Genomic DNA, 15,827 nt, shown 5'->3' on the forward strand with positions numbered 1-15,827 from the left:
TCTCTCGCCTGATCTGCAGCACTACAGTTGTGTCTCCACAGAAAAGAAACTGGGCGCCAATGTCTCCTAATTGTTGAAAGAAGGATGAAGTCTCGGCCCCTCAACTGGCTCCAAGTACAGTACGATCACCAGTCACTCCCTGTAGGCTGATAAGCTATGATCCACAGAGCCCTTCCTTTCATCAGACACATCTCTCAAAGCCGGTGCATTTACAGTACAATAATCCAGCAGCTCCCTGTTATCACCACAAGGAGGCCTGTTTTGGACAGATATTCCAAACTCAACCTGCTGTAAATAATGTTCAGCACTGCTCAGACTTGTCCACTCTTTGTTGCACTGATAGTAAATCAGTTGAGCCAGTTAGGAGTCTTACTGTTTGAATAGTTTGTCAAAATGTAGTAGGGTTTATTAATGCAAACATTTCAAAACTTTCTGTGTATGTTCGATTTTTTGTTGATTGACCAACATGTTGCAGTAAGTGAAACTTTTAAACTCAAAAAAGCGAAAAACGTCATGAAGATTAATTTGCCTATTTGCTCCTTTAAAAGTTGCCCTGCAACATCTCCCAACATGATGCAATCAGCAGTGAAGTTAAATGAAAAGGCAGTGAAAAGGATTTAGAAATGATGGTGTCAATGTGAAGTTTCCTTTTGTTTTTGTTTCAAACCGGTGTGTTTGCTTTTCCCTTTATCATGGAAATTAATCCTCAGACTTGAGAATTGAATTCACACTGCCCACTGACATTTCATCTCATCTTCAAACGCTTTGCATTTCACTGTCGATCTAATTACGTCCCTATTCCGAAGCAACTCATTAAACACCAAATATACATATATATATATATATATATATATATATATATATATATATATATACACGTTTTTTCCATGTATAGAACTTCCAACATTTTGACCACAAAAAAGACGAAATGTGACCCACCTTAACACCTCTTCGTCCTTTTGTGGTGTGGAAAAGGAGAAGTTGAAATGTCCCGACTTGTTCCGCGCGTCACCAGAATTCACCTTTTCGCTGGGGAACTGACGCACACAGAAAAGTACGTTTTTATTCCGATTAAAAATTACAATTAAAATTAAGTTCTCACAAGAAAAAACGGCATCAACCGTTACACTGTTTACAACTGTTTACACGTAGCCATTTATTGATGGACAGTAACTGATTAAATTAAAAGTTTGAGGACATTATTATGATAATTATAATCATTATTAGTAGTAGTAGGAGGAGGAGGAGAGAACTTGTCCACAGTCTCCAACTGAAATGTTGAGAATTTGTAAATTGAATATTTGCTTGGAAAAAACTTGATGAATTGACTGCAACTTCTAAAAGTTTGTTGTTAATTTCACAAACATGCTTCACTCATAGAGTGAGGGTTTGACCTGTCTACTGGCTCCACGTCCTGCCACAAGAGGTGAGAGAGGGGAGAAGGAGGAGGAGGGAGGGAGGGAGGGCTGATAGATGTCTTACTGGGGGTGGAGGGAGGGAGGGAAAGAGAAGAGCGGTCGGGGTGGGAGGTGGGGGTGAGGGTGGGGTGGGATGGGATGGGGGGGGGTCGTCCTGGGAGGGAACCAGGGGTGTGGAGGGCCGAGTTTAAAAAGGCAGGCAGTGCCGACAGTCACTCACTCTCACACACAACAATCTGTCCTCTCTCTCGCTCTCTCTCTCCTCCAGTTCCCGCCAGCAGCAGCAGAACCAGCAGCTCCTGTGATTCAGCACTGAAGCCTTGGAACTGTACAGGATTATCTGTCTTTTTTCTTCTTCTTCTTCTTCTTCTTTTCAAAAGACTAAGGATTTTTTTCCGTGCCACTGCAGCATGGAGACCACCACTGGGGAATATGTTGATAACTATGATTATTATGATGACAATGAGACTGCCTGTGACTTCTCAGAGTGGGAGCCGTCCTACTCCCTCATCCCGGTCCTCTACATGCTCATCTTCATCCTGGGCCTGTCGGGTAACGGCGTTGTCATCTTCACAGTCTGGAGATCCAAATCGAAACGCCGGGCTGCAGACGTCTACATAGGGAACCTGGCCCTCGCTGACCTCACCTTTGTTGTAACCCTACCTCTCTGGGCTGTGTACACGGCGCTGGGCTACCACTGGCCCTTTGGTGTGGCCCTGTGCAAGATCAGCAGCTATGTTGTTCTGGTCAACATGTACGCCAGTGTTTTCTGCCTCACCTGCCTGAGCTTTGACCGCTACCTGGCCATCGTTCACTCTCTGTCCAGCAGCAGGCTGCGCTCGCGGGGCACCATGCTGGCGTCCTTGGGCGCCATTTGGCTCCTGTCCGGCCTGCTGGCCGTGCCCACGCTGCTCTTCCGCACCACCTTGAACGACCAGAACAGCAACCGGACCACATGCGCTATGGACTTCAGCCTAGTGACCATGAACCAGAGGCACGAGTACCTCTGGATCGCAGGACTCAGCTTGTCCTCCTCCGCCTTGGGTTTCCTCCTGCCTTTCTTGGCCATGACCATCTTCTACTGCTTCATCGGCTGCACCGTCACGCGTCACTTCAACAACCTGCGCAAGGAGGACCAAAAGAAGAAGAGGCTGCTGAAGATCATCACCACACTGGTGGTGGTTTTTGCCATCTGCTGGACTCCCTTCCACGTGCTGAAAAGCATGGACGCCCTCTCCTACCTGAACCTGGCGCCGAACTCCTGCGGCTTCCTGCGCTTCCTGCTGCTGGCCCACCCCTACGCTACCTGCTTGGCCTACGTCAACAGCTGCCTTAACCCGTTCTTGTACGCCTTCTTTGACCTGCGCTTCCGTTCCCAGTGCCTGTGCCTGCTCAACCTGAAGAAGGCTATGCATGGCCAGATGAGCTCCATGTCATCCACGCTCAGCGCCCAGACTCAGAAGTCAGAGATTCAGTCTCTGGCCACAAAGGTGTAGAGAGTAAAAGGAAAGGTGGAGCGGTGCTGCGGGACGGTCTCAGCTCCCACCACTGGAACACTTGTAAAAATACAGACCTTATGTGTCCATTGTTGAAAGCTGGTAAGATGAGATGATGAACTTTTGATTTGTCACTGCTCACAGTCATGAAATCCATTATATGTTCCTCCTGTTCTACAGTGAGAGGCGGCGATGCTCTCTTTGTTGTGTGGACTTGGGAAGCTGGAGCCAGCGGGCTGAGCTCCGTAGCTGCTTTTGTTCCTCAAATTCTCAGAGAAAAAGTCTATTTTTTTCGTCTTGTGTGTTGTTTTGTCCTGCCCTGCAAAAGTTGTCATTTGTATCACAAGACGGGGCAGAAGTCTGATTTGAAAAACATACACTGATTTTAAGAATTGTGATTTGCATGGACATCTGTTTACACTGGAGGAAACATAAAGCTGTACAGTATTTTCATACCATAGCATTTTCTTTTTGTTCAGATATATTGCTGTTTTGTTTTAGAAGCACTTGTTTAAAATGAAATAAAGAAAAACGTGTAAGCAGGGAAATCAAACAGAGCAGTGTCCTCTTAAAAGCTTGTTGTTTGTGAAGGTAGAAGTCTGGGGGGGTGGGGGGGGTGGGCGTAAGAGGAGAAAAGGTGTTGCGGCTTAATTATATAGTTTGTGGAGAGGAGACGGGGGCAGACAGGCAGATGGCAGTTGACAAATGTTGGGGGAACAGGAACGGGGTGGGGCGGGGTGGAGGGGTCTCACAGTGTAGCCACGGCACTAAAGAGGGACAAAGGAACTTTATAAATGTTCCAATCTGATGTATATGTTTTATTTTTTTGACATCACTGTAACTAACTACTGCATTAAAGATGTGTTCTATGACCTAGATCTCTTAAATTCATTGAGAGTGTGTGTAAGAGTGTGTGACAACCAAAGTTATATGATTTTAAAGGTGAAGAGGAGAAAGTAAAAAAAAACTCTGATCCCAAATGTAAATGTTTGCATTAAAAAGGGCCTTTGGAAACTCTTTCATTAAACCTGTAGTTTCAAATCAGTTTCATTACACCATCCTGTTATTTCAGGGTTGAGTATCCAGAGGTTTAAGGCTTTGTTATGAGTACCTTGCATTTGTGTTGCACCTTCAGACTAATAGATCTCTAATCTCTATTGATTCACAGCCAGTATCCAGACTGCAACCGGATTATGCAAAGTGCCGGCCATCCTGAGAGTGTGTATTCGATACTCAGTTGTGACTTCTGTCATCTGTGGGGCTTTAACTGGTTGACGACACAGTCCTGTGGGTCACAGTCAAAGGTCTTTGAATTTGAAACACAATGTGTTTATTTATGAGAGACAGACATGTTCCGAGTGATGTACTCTGAGTTAAGCATGCGAGCTAAGTCTGTTTTAAAGTACCTGAAGTTCATGTAAAACAGTGTCATTGTTTACTGTCACAAAACCGCCGTCCATCCACAGGAGGTAAAGCTAACCAAGCCCCACATGTTCACTGAATAATAGGGTCATTACCAACGAGTGACTCTTCTGAGGGATCCTGTGAGTTGACAGTAATGAGCTCTGTTGGACATAATCACCGTTTAGAGATGGCGGCGGCGGCCGTGGTGGAGGAGTGGGGGGGGGGAGTGGGGCTCTAATCCTGGCAGAGGTCGGGCCGCCGAACAAGTCAATATTTGTCTCGGCTGACAAGAGATTGCAGTTAGAGCGGTTGCTTGGGTGCAGGGCGGGGCTGAGGCTGAGAGGGGGGTCGGGGGGGTCGGGGGGGAGGGAGTAGGAGGGCAGCTGACTGCAGATGCTCCAACACACTGAGCAGAAATTGGGAAAGAGGTGAGGAAGTTAGGAAAAATCAAGTATGTACAAAAAAAAAAAAAACGATCTCAAAGGTCGTCTGCGCATGCAGCTTATTATGACCTATGGTTACGTTTTCCTGTTAGCCGACCTCTAGTGGCTGTAGTAATTACGATGGAGGAAAGGAGGAGGTCAGGTGACGTAGTCCAAGTTCCAAGGAGGCTGGGGTGGACGAACAAGAGTCCACTGTTCGTTTCACGTGTACAACCAACAGTAAATGTTGTTTCTTTTATCCATGTCCGTTCCACAACCTTAACCATGTGTTTATTATTGTCACCATGACGACGAAGGTCTGGTACGCCTGCCACTGGTAGCCTACACGCTCCTCGTATCTGAGGTCAGGGACCAGCAACCCGGACGGTCGTTTAGCTTGGAAGACTCGCTGGAAAATTCACAGCCATGGGAGTTCGTCTTGCATCACGTCTTAAAGTAACAACATGTGTGAAACGACGAGGACGTGAAGCCGCGTGATTCATCTTGTCTTTCTGTGTGAGACAGATCATATGTTACTCATTGCTCGTCCAGGCGAAATGGGGCAGATATGACAGCGGTGGAGCTTGAAGCAGATCACAGGATGGTCATTGTGATGGATGTGCAGGCCTCAACGCACACACAAACAGAAACAGGATCACTTAAACACACAGCTATTCTTCATATCGTTCAGTCAGAAGCCACTCTGAAGGATTTACAAGTGGAGATTTATAAGTATAGTTGAGTTTTAATATCTCAGATCCAAAGGGAATCAAACCCACAACACCGCATCATTTAATCATATAGGATCATGACAGAAGATTTTAACATTCACCTGGTTCGTCTTTACACTAGACAGTTGATGGCGCTTGACAGTAAGACAGTGGAAGGGGTGGAGTCAATCATGCATGCTGGACCGGCCAGACTTGTTGTTGTTATTGAGATGAGCTGGGCTGACAGCTTGTCTGATGCTGTTAGCCAGCAAGTCCACTTTGGGATAACTCATCCAGAATACCAGCTGAGCAAAGCACCGGGGGTGCTTTGCTCAGCTTTACACCGCCAACACAAAAACAACAGTTGTGTGGGCCTCAAAATGCACATAAATGTTTGTGTGTGGCCTGTGTGACCTGTTTGTGTGTACGGATGTTTGGGTGTGGGCTTTACAGTGCTCTCAAAGTATTGTTAGAGAGAGGTCAAGCATGGTAATCCACCAGCCCCTTACATTTTCAGGAGAGTAGAGCATGAACTTTCCCATTAATGTAGTGGTTTCAGTTTTTTCTGACCAACAGCTGCCGCCTCTGGTCAAAACAAAACAAATACCCTGGAGCCTTTTGCACACTCTACTTCAAAACTGCTACATGCTTTTGATTGTGCAAGTAAATTGATAAAAAATGAATGTGAGATGCATGAGCTTGAAGTCATTGGGCGTTTCCTAATTCATTTTTCCTCAAGTTATGGATTTGTTTCACTGTCTGGCACTTTGCTTATGTACTTAAGATAAAATGAGTATTTTCAAGGCTCCTCTAGGCTTCCATCTTAAAGGATAACGCTGGAGATATTCTCTCATTGTCAACTAATCCCATGAATACACCAAAACCTACAATATAAGTTTGTCTCTAATACTTCCCTCCTTCCCTTGCCTGGCTTTGGCTACACAGACTTGACAGTACGATCAATTCACTGATGGTGTTGGTCTTATTGCTGGCAATAAGGGAAATATAGAATATCAGCAGCCTCCTTTAATGTCACTGGGAACATAAACACATTAAAGCAGCCCACACAGGTGTCTGGTCCTGAGTGTTGTCGTCAGTGTGAGCTGCCACACCCAAATGGGACATCTGAACCAAAACGCAACTGCTCGCCTCTCCTCAGATCTCCCTGCTGTTCCATCCCACCCAAGCAGCAACAAATGCACTCTATAGCGTGTGTGTGCATGTGTGTGTGTGTGTGTGTGTGTGTGTGTGTGTGTGTGTGTGTGTGTGTGTGTGTGTGTGTGTTCATATGCACATGTAAACAGAGATCTGACACATTCCACGGCTTGTCAACACTAACCCTACTTTCTCTATAGCATTCATACACCTGTTGGCCAATGACAGCATGCACATGCACACACACACACACACACACACACACACACACACACACACACAATCAGCTCCCCATTCTAATATGCATTAGCTTGTGGAAACGTATCACACGAGATGCAGTTAGCAAAAGTATCCATACATTAGTTGATTTGACACATAGAGTGAAGGAGAAGAGAGAGGGGGAGAGTATTACTTATTATCCCCCAAAACTTTTCTCTGAAAGATCAAAAGGACCTTTGGGTGTCCTTCTCCCTGCCTGCGTGTCTGTGTTACCTGTGAATATTGAGCACAGAGGGTCTACGAGAACCCCCCAAAATCAGGAAAGAGGATTTTGTGAAGGCAATGAGGGTGATCAAGTGTGGCCTGCATTTGTTCCTGTGTGTGTGTGTGTGTGTGTGTGTGTGTGTGTGTGTGTGTGTGTGTGTGTGTGTGTGTGTGTGTGTGTGTGTGTCGGTGGGTGGTTAGGTAGGTGAGCAGTGTGTGTGTGGTATTGTGTGTATTCTTCTCTTCCTCTCTCCTTTTCTGAAAGTATCTCTTATTTCTTTAAAGGCCCAAACACATTTTCTCAGTCAACATTTTTACTATAAGCAATAAGGGTTTTACATGAAGACACAATTTTCTGGCAAAGTTTGAACTTTTTTAAAAATCTATATTTTCTTCATGTTTTTCTTCTCTGTACTTTTCTCAGTGGTTTGAAGTGGGTGGGACCAATCAGAGTTAACCTCAATTTGCAGATAAACTGATTTTTTTTTCCAAATTGCAACTTTTGCTGTTGAATGTTTAAAGTTACAAACAAAGACGTTTTCAAGGGTTTCAAAATGTTTGAGTTTTATTTTTTCATTTGGAGTCATACAGCAAGGTGACTCAACGAAATGTGACAACCTTTTTTTGTTTACGTTTTTATCTAATTTCTTATTGAAGTTAAATGAACAGTTTTGATATTTCGTGAAATAACTTTTCATGCACTCTCTTGCCAAGAGTTAGACAAGAAGATCGATAACACTCTTAAAATCTGTCTGTTCAATATGAAGCTGGAGGCAGCAGTGGTTAGCTTAGCTTAGCATCAAGACTAGAAACAGAGGGAAAAAGATCTGCTCTCTCCAAATGTAACAACATTTTCCTACCAGCACTTTCAAAGCCCAAAACTTAATGGGTATTTCCCCAAAGTGCTGAACTTTGCTTTAAATAAAAGTTAATTAAAAGTTTCCAGATGTTCCTTAAAAATGTCTTGTTGCCATGTAAGTTCTCAAGCCTGTTAATGTGTGGCTGTGGCTCCAGCAGTATGTTATGGAGGATGAATCTGTCATTTGCAGGACAGTGTTTACTCTCCCTTTTGCACTGATAAAAATGAGCTATTGGTAAGTGCTACATAAAGAGCATTATTTGGACACAGTTTAAATGCCAACTGTATTTTACACACATCTTATGTATCACCACATCGCAGGCTTTTAATGCACAGACATGTCGTAACAAATCCAGAGTAAACTGGGAAGAGAAATGTACAGTCAGTGAACAGTTAGGATTTTGTATGAGGACCCTTGTTTTTAAATTCTGTTCATGCTCACTGAGGGATTGACAGCTTTGTGGTGAGAAACTGTCCGCAGGATTAAGGCTTACACTGTACTGTTAATAACATAAAGTGTCTGAGTCGGAGTATGAAGCCAGCACCAGTCTAGACAGCAGAGCCTCTGATCCACCAAAACAAGTCGGTCCAACCTGACGCAGAAACCTGGAAAGAAGCAGTTTCCCTCTGTCAAAGGTGCCGGCCCCTCCCACTAAAAGCCATGTTTTGATACCTGTTTACAGTGTGCACACCTTCTTTGTTTTCTTCTCTTCTATCCTCCCCTCTGCTCCTGAAGTGTGAGATCCTTTCAAATAAAAACCCATTTCCTACATTCTCCAGTCAAATAATCAATTAGTTGATCAATAGAAAATTGATCAGTAACTATTTTGAAATTTAAGTCATTTTTAAACAATAATTTGCATTAAATTAAAATTATTTAAAATTAAAAAAAAAAAATCTAATTACTCTAGTTCCATTCTTTCAAATGTGGATATTTCCTTGTTTTCTTAATGGTAAAACTGAATATCTTTGAGTTTTTGGACAAAACAAGACGTGTGCAGATGTCATCTTTCTATCTGGAAAACGTTGATGGACCCTGCTTAACCAAGACAGAAATTGTCACATTAATTTCACATTATTTTCTGCACTAATATAAATATAAGTAGAGTAAATGCATGGGCATGTCTCTCAGAGTTTCTCCTGTGATCTTTTTGCAGTTTGTGCTTCTTGGTGTAAAGAAAACAAACTAAAGCCCCCCCAACCATCCCTGCATTCACTGCCTCATTTATCTTCATATCCTTTTCCCTTTGCCCGAATCCGTGCTGATAGTAATGAATGGAGCACCACAGACTTTGCAAACAAAGCCAAACCGCCGTAAATCTTATCAATACGGTCTCACAAATAATGGGGTATTACATGTCTAATCATGCCTCACAAAAGTGGCCATTTGAGTGTCCAATACACACCAACGCTGGCGTCTCCCTCCTCTACTTCTTCCCCACATGCTGCCTGTAAATTGCTACCACGTCTGCTCAGGAATCACTATTGAAATCAGCTTGTCTCAGTAATCTGGCTAGTGTAACCTGGAAGTGGCCTCTCACTGTAATTGTCCAGACCTGCAGAACAATGGACCAGAAAAATACATCATTTACATGAGATCAGTGTTTTCATGGTAATGTCGTTATCTTTTGGCACGTTTCAAGAGGTGCTTAGGAAATCGGGGCTTTCAAATGGATACCCCCACCACTAACACCACCACCCCCACCCAGCACCTCCTCCCAGTCACTGGTATTCACTGTGATTCAGGGTCATGTCCACTCCACCCATTACAGCACTAACTGGTTCTGATCGGGTGTATGAGAGGATTTTACTCAGCTGAAAAAATAATGTTATGTGGCATATAATATGTGGCACATATGTGGAAATATATATCTGTCTATCTATCTATGATGAATATTTGAAGGAAAGACCAGGCTCCTGCTGCACAGTGCATAGTAATGAGCCTCGCTGCTGGTGGACATCGTTAGGCGAGAGATGCTGCTTCCGAGGACAGCGTGGCTTGGCCAGACCTGAATGTGCTGGGCTCTCCTCCCCTCCGGATATGGTTGCTCAGGGCTCATCGTCCCTTAGACACAAAGCTCCTCTTCACATCCTTCTCTATCCCGTCCATTGTGGAGGGCCTGCCTCGAGGCACACGGCTCCTGAGCCTGCTTCAGGACTAAATGCATCTCCTGTCACGGGCTGGTCCCAGTGCCAGTTCAGCTGCTGGAAGCACTCAGGTGCTCAGATCTCCACAAATTCATGTCAGAGGTAAACGACAGGGTTCAGATCACCTTTCTTGCACAGAATATATCTATACTATAGGGGGTGTGATCCCTCATGAAGAGGAGGCAAGCACTATTTGGAGATAGATAAAAGGTAGGATGTCAGTTTTGAAATGTTGCTAATGTGTATTTTTACCTTTTTGACCCTGATCAGAAGGTAGAAAATGACATCATGAAACTTTTTTGTATGAAGGAGATAGACAGATATCAAAACATCTAAAAGTTTAGTCTGTCTGCATCTGTGAGCTTTGTGCCAAGTATTCAAAGACAAGGAATGAAAGCCATTTTGTCAAACAAATTTAAATCTTGAATCTGTAGTAGAGGGCTTTTGTGCAGATTGGAAGCTGTCCTTCATCGCTGCCTTGTTTACACTGACATAATTACACATCTTCTGTCCCGGGAGCTGATCAGTTCAGAGCAGTCCTCTGCTGTTTGGCCACTGGGGAGCAGCAGCAGTCTGTAGATCTTGGGGGGGGGGGGGGTTACCCAACTCTCCTGCTGGTCTTTTTGTCAAATACAACAGCCTTTCCAATCACTATACAAAGTCAGCTGTAATGGAGGAACATACACGGAGTATGTATGAATGTGTGCTTACATATCTACTTTTTTAAAATCAATTTAAAACAACATGTTTGTTATGTTGCTCCACCCCAGCAACGAGTTGTGGAAGTGCCACTTTGCTCTCTCAAAGAAAGTGACACAGAAATCTTATTCATCTGGATGAAGTGCTTGTGAGTCTGTATAAATGAACTGCTGCCACCTGCTGGTCATGCTGTACAATTACCAAACTGTTTTTCCTCTAGGCTCAAGGCCAAAACACAGTAAGTAAAAGTTTTTTATTTGATGATCATTAAAGGGTAGGTTCACCTTTTTCGAGCCTTTCTCTAAACAAACTGACTTGCCCACATAGACTTTAAAAGTATTCAGGGTCACTGAAATCCCTTCCACTGTAAAACCCTGACTTAGAAAAAAAATTTGCAAAACATTTTTTCACCTTCCAGATGTTGTAGAAATTAAAGGGTTTTCTATTTTTTTTTTATGTTTTAGTGAGTTTTTAAGGAAATGTTGTAATATTGCAACGTTGGGCCTAAGTGGGAGAAGAATTTCTGTATTTGTACTCACATTGTCTGAACAAACATAAAGAAGAACTCAGGGTTCATTTGCAGGGTCGACTGCTTATTCAGCCCCATAATAGTGTGCATTGTGAAAAATAATAACACAACTCATATTTTTATGAATAGCCATTTATTATTTATATTATTATTAAAACATAGGATAAAATTCACATTACAAATCCACATGTTCCATTTACAAAACTAAATTTTGTCAAAGTCCACAGATGACCTCTTGTTCTGGAGACTCCCATCACAGGGCTCCTTTCGTGAATGTTGTGTCTCAGTGTTCAGCCATGTTAATTGCAGTGATAATCCAAAAGACAGTTCTTTTCCTCTGTGAAGCAAAGACAGACGTTACACTTGCTGCACAGCGTGTTGGTGTATACAGTTTTAACCCCCATGGGTGCGGCTTGCCGGGCATGTATTGCTTGACGTTGCTGAATCTCCCCTTGAAAGGAATCATCATCTCATCCACAGAGTTGTGCTCTTCAGGTACCACCTGCAGGCACTTCTCCCTGAATGAATCGAGCCACGGTCTGAGTTTCCAGAGTTTGTCTTTTTCACTGTCAGGTTGTTCACAAAATGTAATGATGTCAACAGAGATTGGAATCTGTTGCGTGGCATCACATCGGAGACAGGGGTGTACCGTGTGTCAGTCTCCCAATACATACAGACTCCAGACATTTGCATTAGGCCCATCTTCAGGTACATGCCAAGCATTTTCTCAATTTCCTTTGCATTGGTGTTAATACACGTCCCGTTCTTTTGAAAGCTGTACTCATTTGTGTTTTTTGCCAGAGCCTGAATCATGTCCTCTGACACAAACTTCTGGAAGTACTCCAGCGGTGTGTGGAGGGAGATGGCATCACTGGTGATATCTGAACCAGAAAAATCAGAATGGGGACTAATAAAATCCTTTTTCAGCCAGCGATACCGTTCACGAGGCATTATGTGTTTTGCTGGTTGTGGCTCGATGTCCACATAATCATCGGCTGGGCAGTCAGTGGGTTGGTGGTTTTCTTTGTCCGCTTCTCAAAATCACTTACTCCATCTTGGACCGCAGCGATCACATCCTTCACCATGTATAGACGATCTCTCCGTGCTGGTGGCATTCTGAAATGGAAAAAGTAAAAAATAATAAGATACATATACAATATACATATGAGTATTATTTGTAGTAAATAACTTGAAAGAATAGAGAGAGTAGTGGAAGTGTTCAGAGTGGAGATCCAAATCTTAATCCACATAATACTGTCTGTCTGCCCTATTCTGTCCTCTATTATCACACTAAAAAGAATTCATCCACCCCCAGACCACTCACCCTGATGTGTTGTTCAGGGACAGGTGAGAATGGTCTTCAATGTGGGCGTGAACAAAGCAAAAAGCATCCTCCAACCTAGCCCAGGTTATTCAGAACCTGTTTCCAGCCTCATAATACAACAAGCAGCTACTGGGCAAACACACAAAGCTAAAAAAAAAAGCCCAGGATCAATAAAAAGATTTTTGTTTTTTAAACTGATAAGATACGGATCAAGTTTTAAATACAGAAAACAATGAATTAATTTATTCAATTCTGGTCTAAACTAGAAAAATAAACAGACAAACACATATAGCACTTAGTTACAGTGAATCAATGCATATATTATATTTCTAATGGTATTGTTTTTCCATGTGAACATGTGAGAAGTACAATGTCCTCATGTAATGTCTCAGGTCAGAGGCCATTGTGACTACCACCCTGACCCAGTGTTGCAAAATTGCAACACAACAGGCTCAAAATCAGTTTTGATGAATGATTTCCACAATAACTTAACATCTACATCTACATTATAATAAACACATAAAAAATATTTCAGGTAATTTACTTACTTGAATCTCGACAAATCCAGGCCAGTGAAACAAGGAGATGAGCTCCGAGGAAAGTTCACAAGTAGTGTGAGTTCATGGTCAGATGACCAGACCTATAAACACCTATTCTATCCAATAGCATTGCGAGGATAAACAATAGGACCTGCTGACTATGTAAATGTGGTCTTTAGGGATCTTCTTTTAGGATGGCTAAAAGTGATGTTGCAGTTTTATAACATTACTTTTTGCACAATTTACACACTTTTTTGCACTATTTTTATTTTAATCCTCACAGGGCTAAAGGGATCTCGGCGTACATGATGGAGGACAAAATGCTCAAAAGTTAGACATATGAAGTCTTTTTTAGTATCAAATTCATTCTTCCATGGACAGTGTTTTCTTGCTGAGCTCCTAAAAACAATATTACTTTGGAAAATATCTTCTTGATTTTGTCTAACTCAGACTGCTGAAGCCTCATATAGGCAGCCATAATCAAAGGTGTTTATAGTTGACTGTAAGAAAGCCCACAACACGACCAGTGGTGCTTCTCCTATGTCAAAATGTCTTCCATTAAAAAGTCTGTATAGTAGGCTATACCTGACCCTTGCTCTCTTGTTAAGAATAATTCACATCTGCTGCTGCAAACAACAGCAACATACCACTGTAAAAGCCCAGTTACTATTACATGAGACTTTTCTGTTAAAGAGCCTTGATTTTATATCAAGCCACTGTCTTAATAATTTCACAAACGTGCATTGACTGCTTGGTGAAATCTCTTTTCAAACTCTCACAAGATGCTTTATTATTTTCACAATTCTAAATACAATTGTCAAACTTACTTAATAGGGTAACAGGTACAATAACAGTCAAAGGTAATAGCAATATCAAAGGTTTTCTTTATATATGTGACCATTCTGATGTGATGGTTTTGGTTTGTTGGTCAGGTCAGTTGCATAAATGATCAAGATTTCCTCTATCTCCAGAGGTGATTCAGTTTCCTGTTTTAGCTTTGGCACCGACCGACTTTTTGCGCTGAGTCAGTGGGGGGCAAGCCGGGGGGAGTGGCTTGAGGCTATGGTACGGCTTATTTCCTGCTAAGGAGCGAGCTGGATCTCTGGGTAGAAATCGAGAGCTCACGCCCTTCGAGGAGGCCAGTGTCTCTGATTTGGCTCGTGGGCCGATGATGACGGGAGCACATGTTTTAGGGATGATGGTGGTCATGGTCCGAGTCAGGACTCTCCCTCTTCTGGACGCCAGTGAAAGAGCTACTGGAGGCTTCTGTTTCTTGTCTGCACCTTTGCTCTCCTGTTGCTCTTTGAGATGTGTGTGTGTTTGACTGTGGGATTGCCAGCTCCTCATCTTACACTCCAAGTCTTTCAGAGCCTTCACAGTGTAGTCCTGCATTTCTTTACGCGCCTGTGAAATCTGCTCCTCAAACTCATCCCTCAAGGCTTTTTTACTAGCCTCAAGCTTTTCCTCAAAACGTGCACACAGCTCCTGCTCTTTCAGATCCGTCTCATCTTTGCTCTCATCTGTCGACATCTCTGCTTGCCTCTTCTCTTCACTGTTGACATCTTCGCCCTTAGGTTCACTGTTCACCTGTGCCATCTCCATTTCCCTGTCTTTGACTCTTTTCACTAGCTCCAGTATGCTGCTCTTCGGAGCCTTCGCACCCACTTGTGATCTGATGTGCTGACGTACCTGCTGGAGAACAGAGTGCATCTTGGCTTGTGTCTCCTTTTCATGCGAGCATTGATTATCCAGAGTGACAGAAGAGATCTGCTCCTCCACTGTAGCAGCCTCAGCGCCCCGCTGTTGCTCCTGTTCTTCACCGTTCACCAGTATCTGTGGATTTGTTTCAGAAGATAATTCACTCATTTTTGCTCCTTGTCTCGACAGCTGTATCTTGAACTGAGATACTACAATTATGTGAGAAGTGCTGACGTGGGAAGGACCTAATTGACTGAGGTGTGTGTCCTTAGGGAGACTGAACATCAGGGGATTTAGGCCTCCAGTCTCGTGTAATGCAGTGTAATGTATAAGGAAAACACTGGTGGTGCAACAGCAATGAATGCAAGTTAAACCAGTTAAATGACCAAATCTATCAACATTCAGAATTTACAGGCAGATGAGATTAAACGGCTGGAATAAGTTCTCTCTGGTAAAGCAGCACTCAAGTGTAATGTCAATGTAACTCGAGTGGCACTTAAACCACAACAACAAACTACACCTCCCATATCACTCTATTAAATTATAACAGCTACAGTTAAGAAACAAATCTGTTGTGTGTAGTTGTTTCCCATGACAACAGCAGGCCTCCTGGTAACAGCAGCATGAAAAACAAAGATCCTCGGGGAGAGTCGCAGCAGCAGCACCGAGGGGTGGGCTCCGAATTCTCATTAGCAGTTAGTGAGCTGTTACTGGAATGTAGAAAACTGTAACACTGACGTAAGGCTGTTCATCAATATGTGCAACTTAACATGTTATCAAAAATAGATTTCATAAGGATGCTGATATAATCACAGATTCCTGCTGATTGGGACAAAAAACAAAATAATAAATAAATAACTAAATGAGCAAAAACTAAAGAGGCATCATTAAAATGATGTGTTATTATAATGTACTATTAATATATTATACACATTCATTTTTA

General features: G+C 42.9%; 1 protein-coding gene across 1 annotated transcript; it reads left to right on the forward strand.

Annotated features, from left to right (window-relative positions):
• The first annotated feature begins 1,653 nt into the window (after window positions 1-1,653).
• Window positions 1,654-3,958, forward strand: aplnra (apelin receptor a). The gene has a single exon (XM_056376418.1). The coding sequence runs from the start codon at window positions 1,829-1,831 to the stop codon at window positions 2,912-2,914; it is 1,086 nt and encodes a 361-aa protein (XP_056232393.1). The 5' UTR covers window positions 1,654-1,828; the 3' UTR covers window positions 2,915-3,958.
• The last annotated feature ends 11,869 nt before the right edge of the window (window positions 3,959-15,827 follow it).

This window comes from Seriola aureovittata, chromosome 5 (genome assembly GCF_021018895.1).
Source record: "Seriola aureovittata isolate HTS-2021-v1 ecotype China chromosome 5, ASM2101889v1, whole genome shotgun sequence".
Taxonomy (NCBI): domain Eukaryota; kingdom Metazoa; phylum Chordata; class Actinopteri; order Carangiformes; family Carangidae; genus Seriola; species Seriola aureovittata.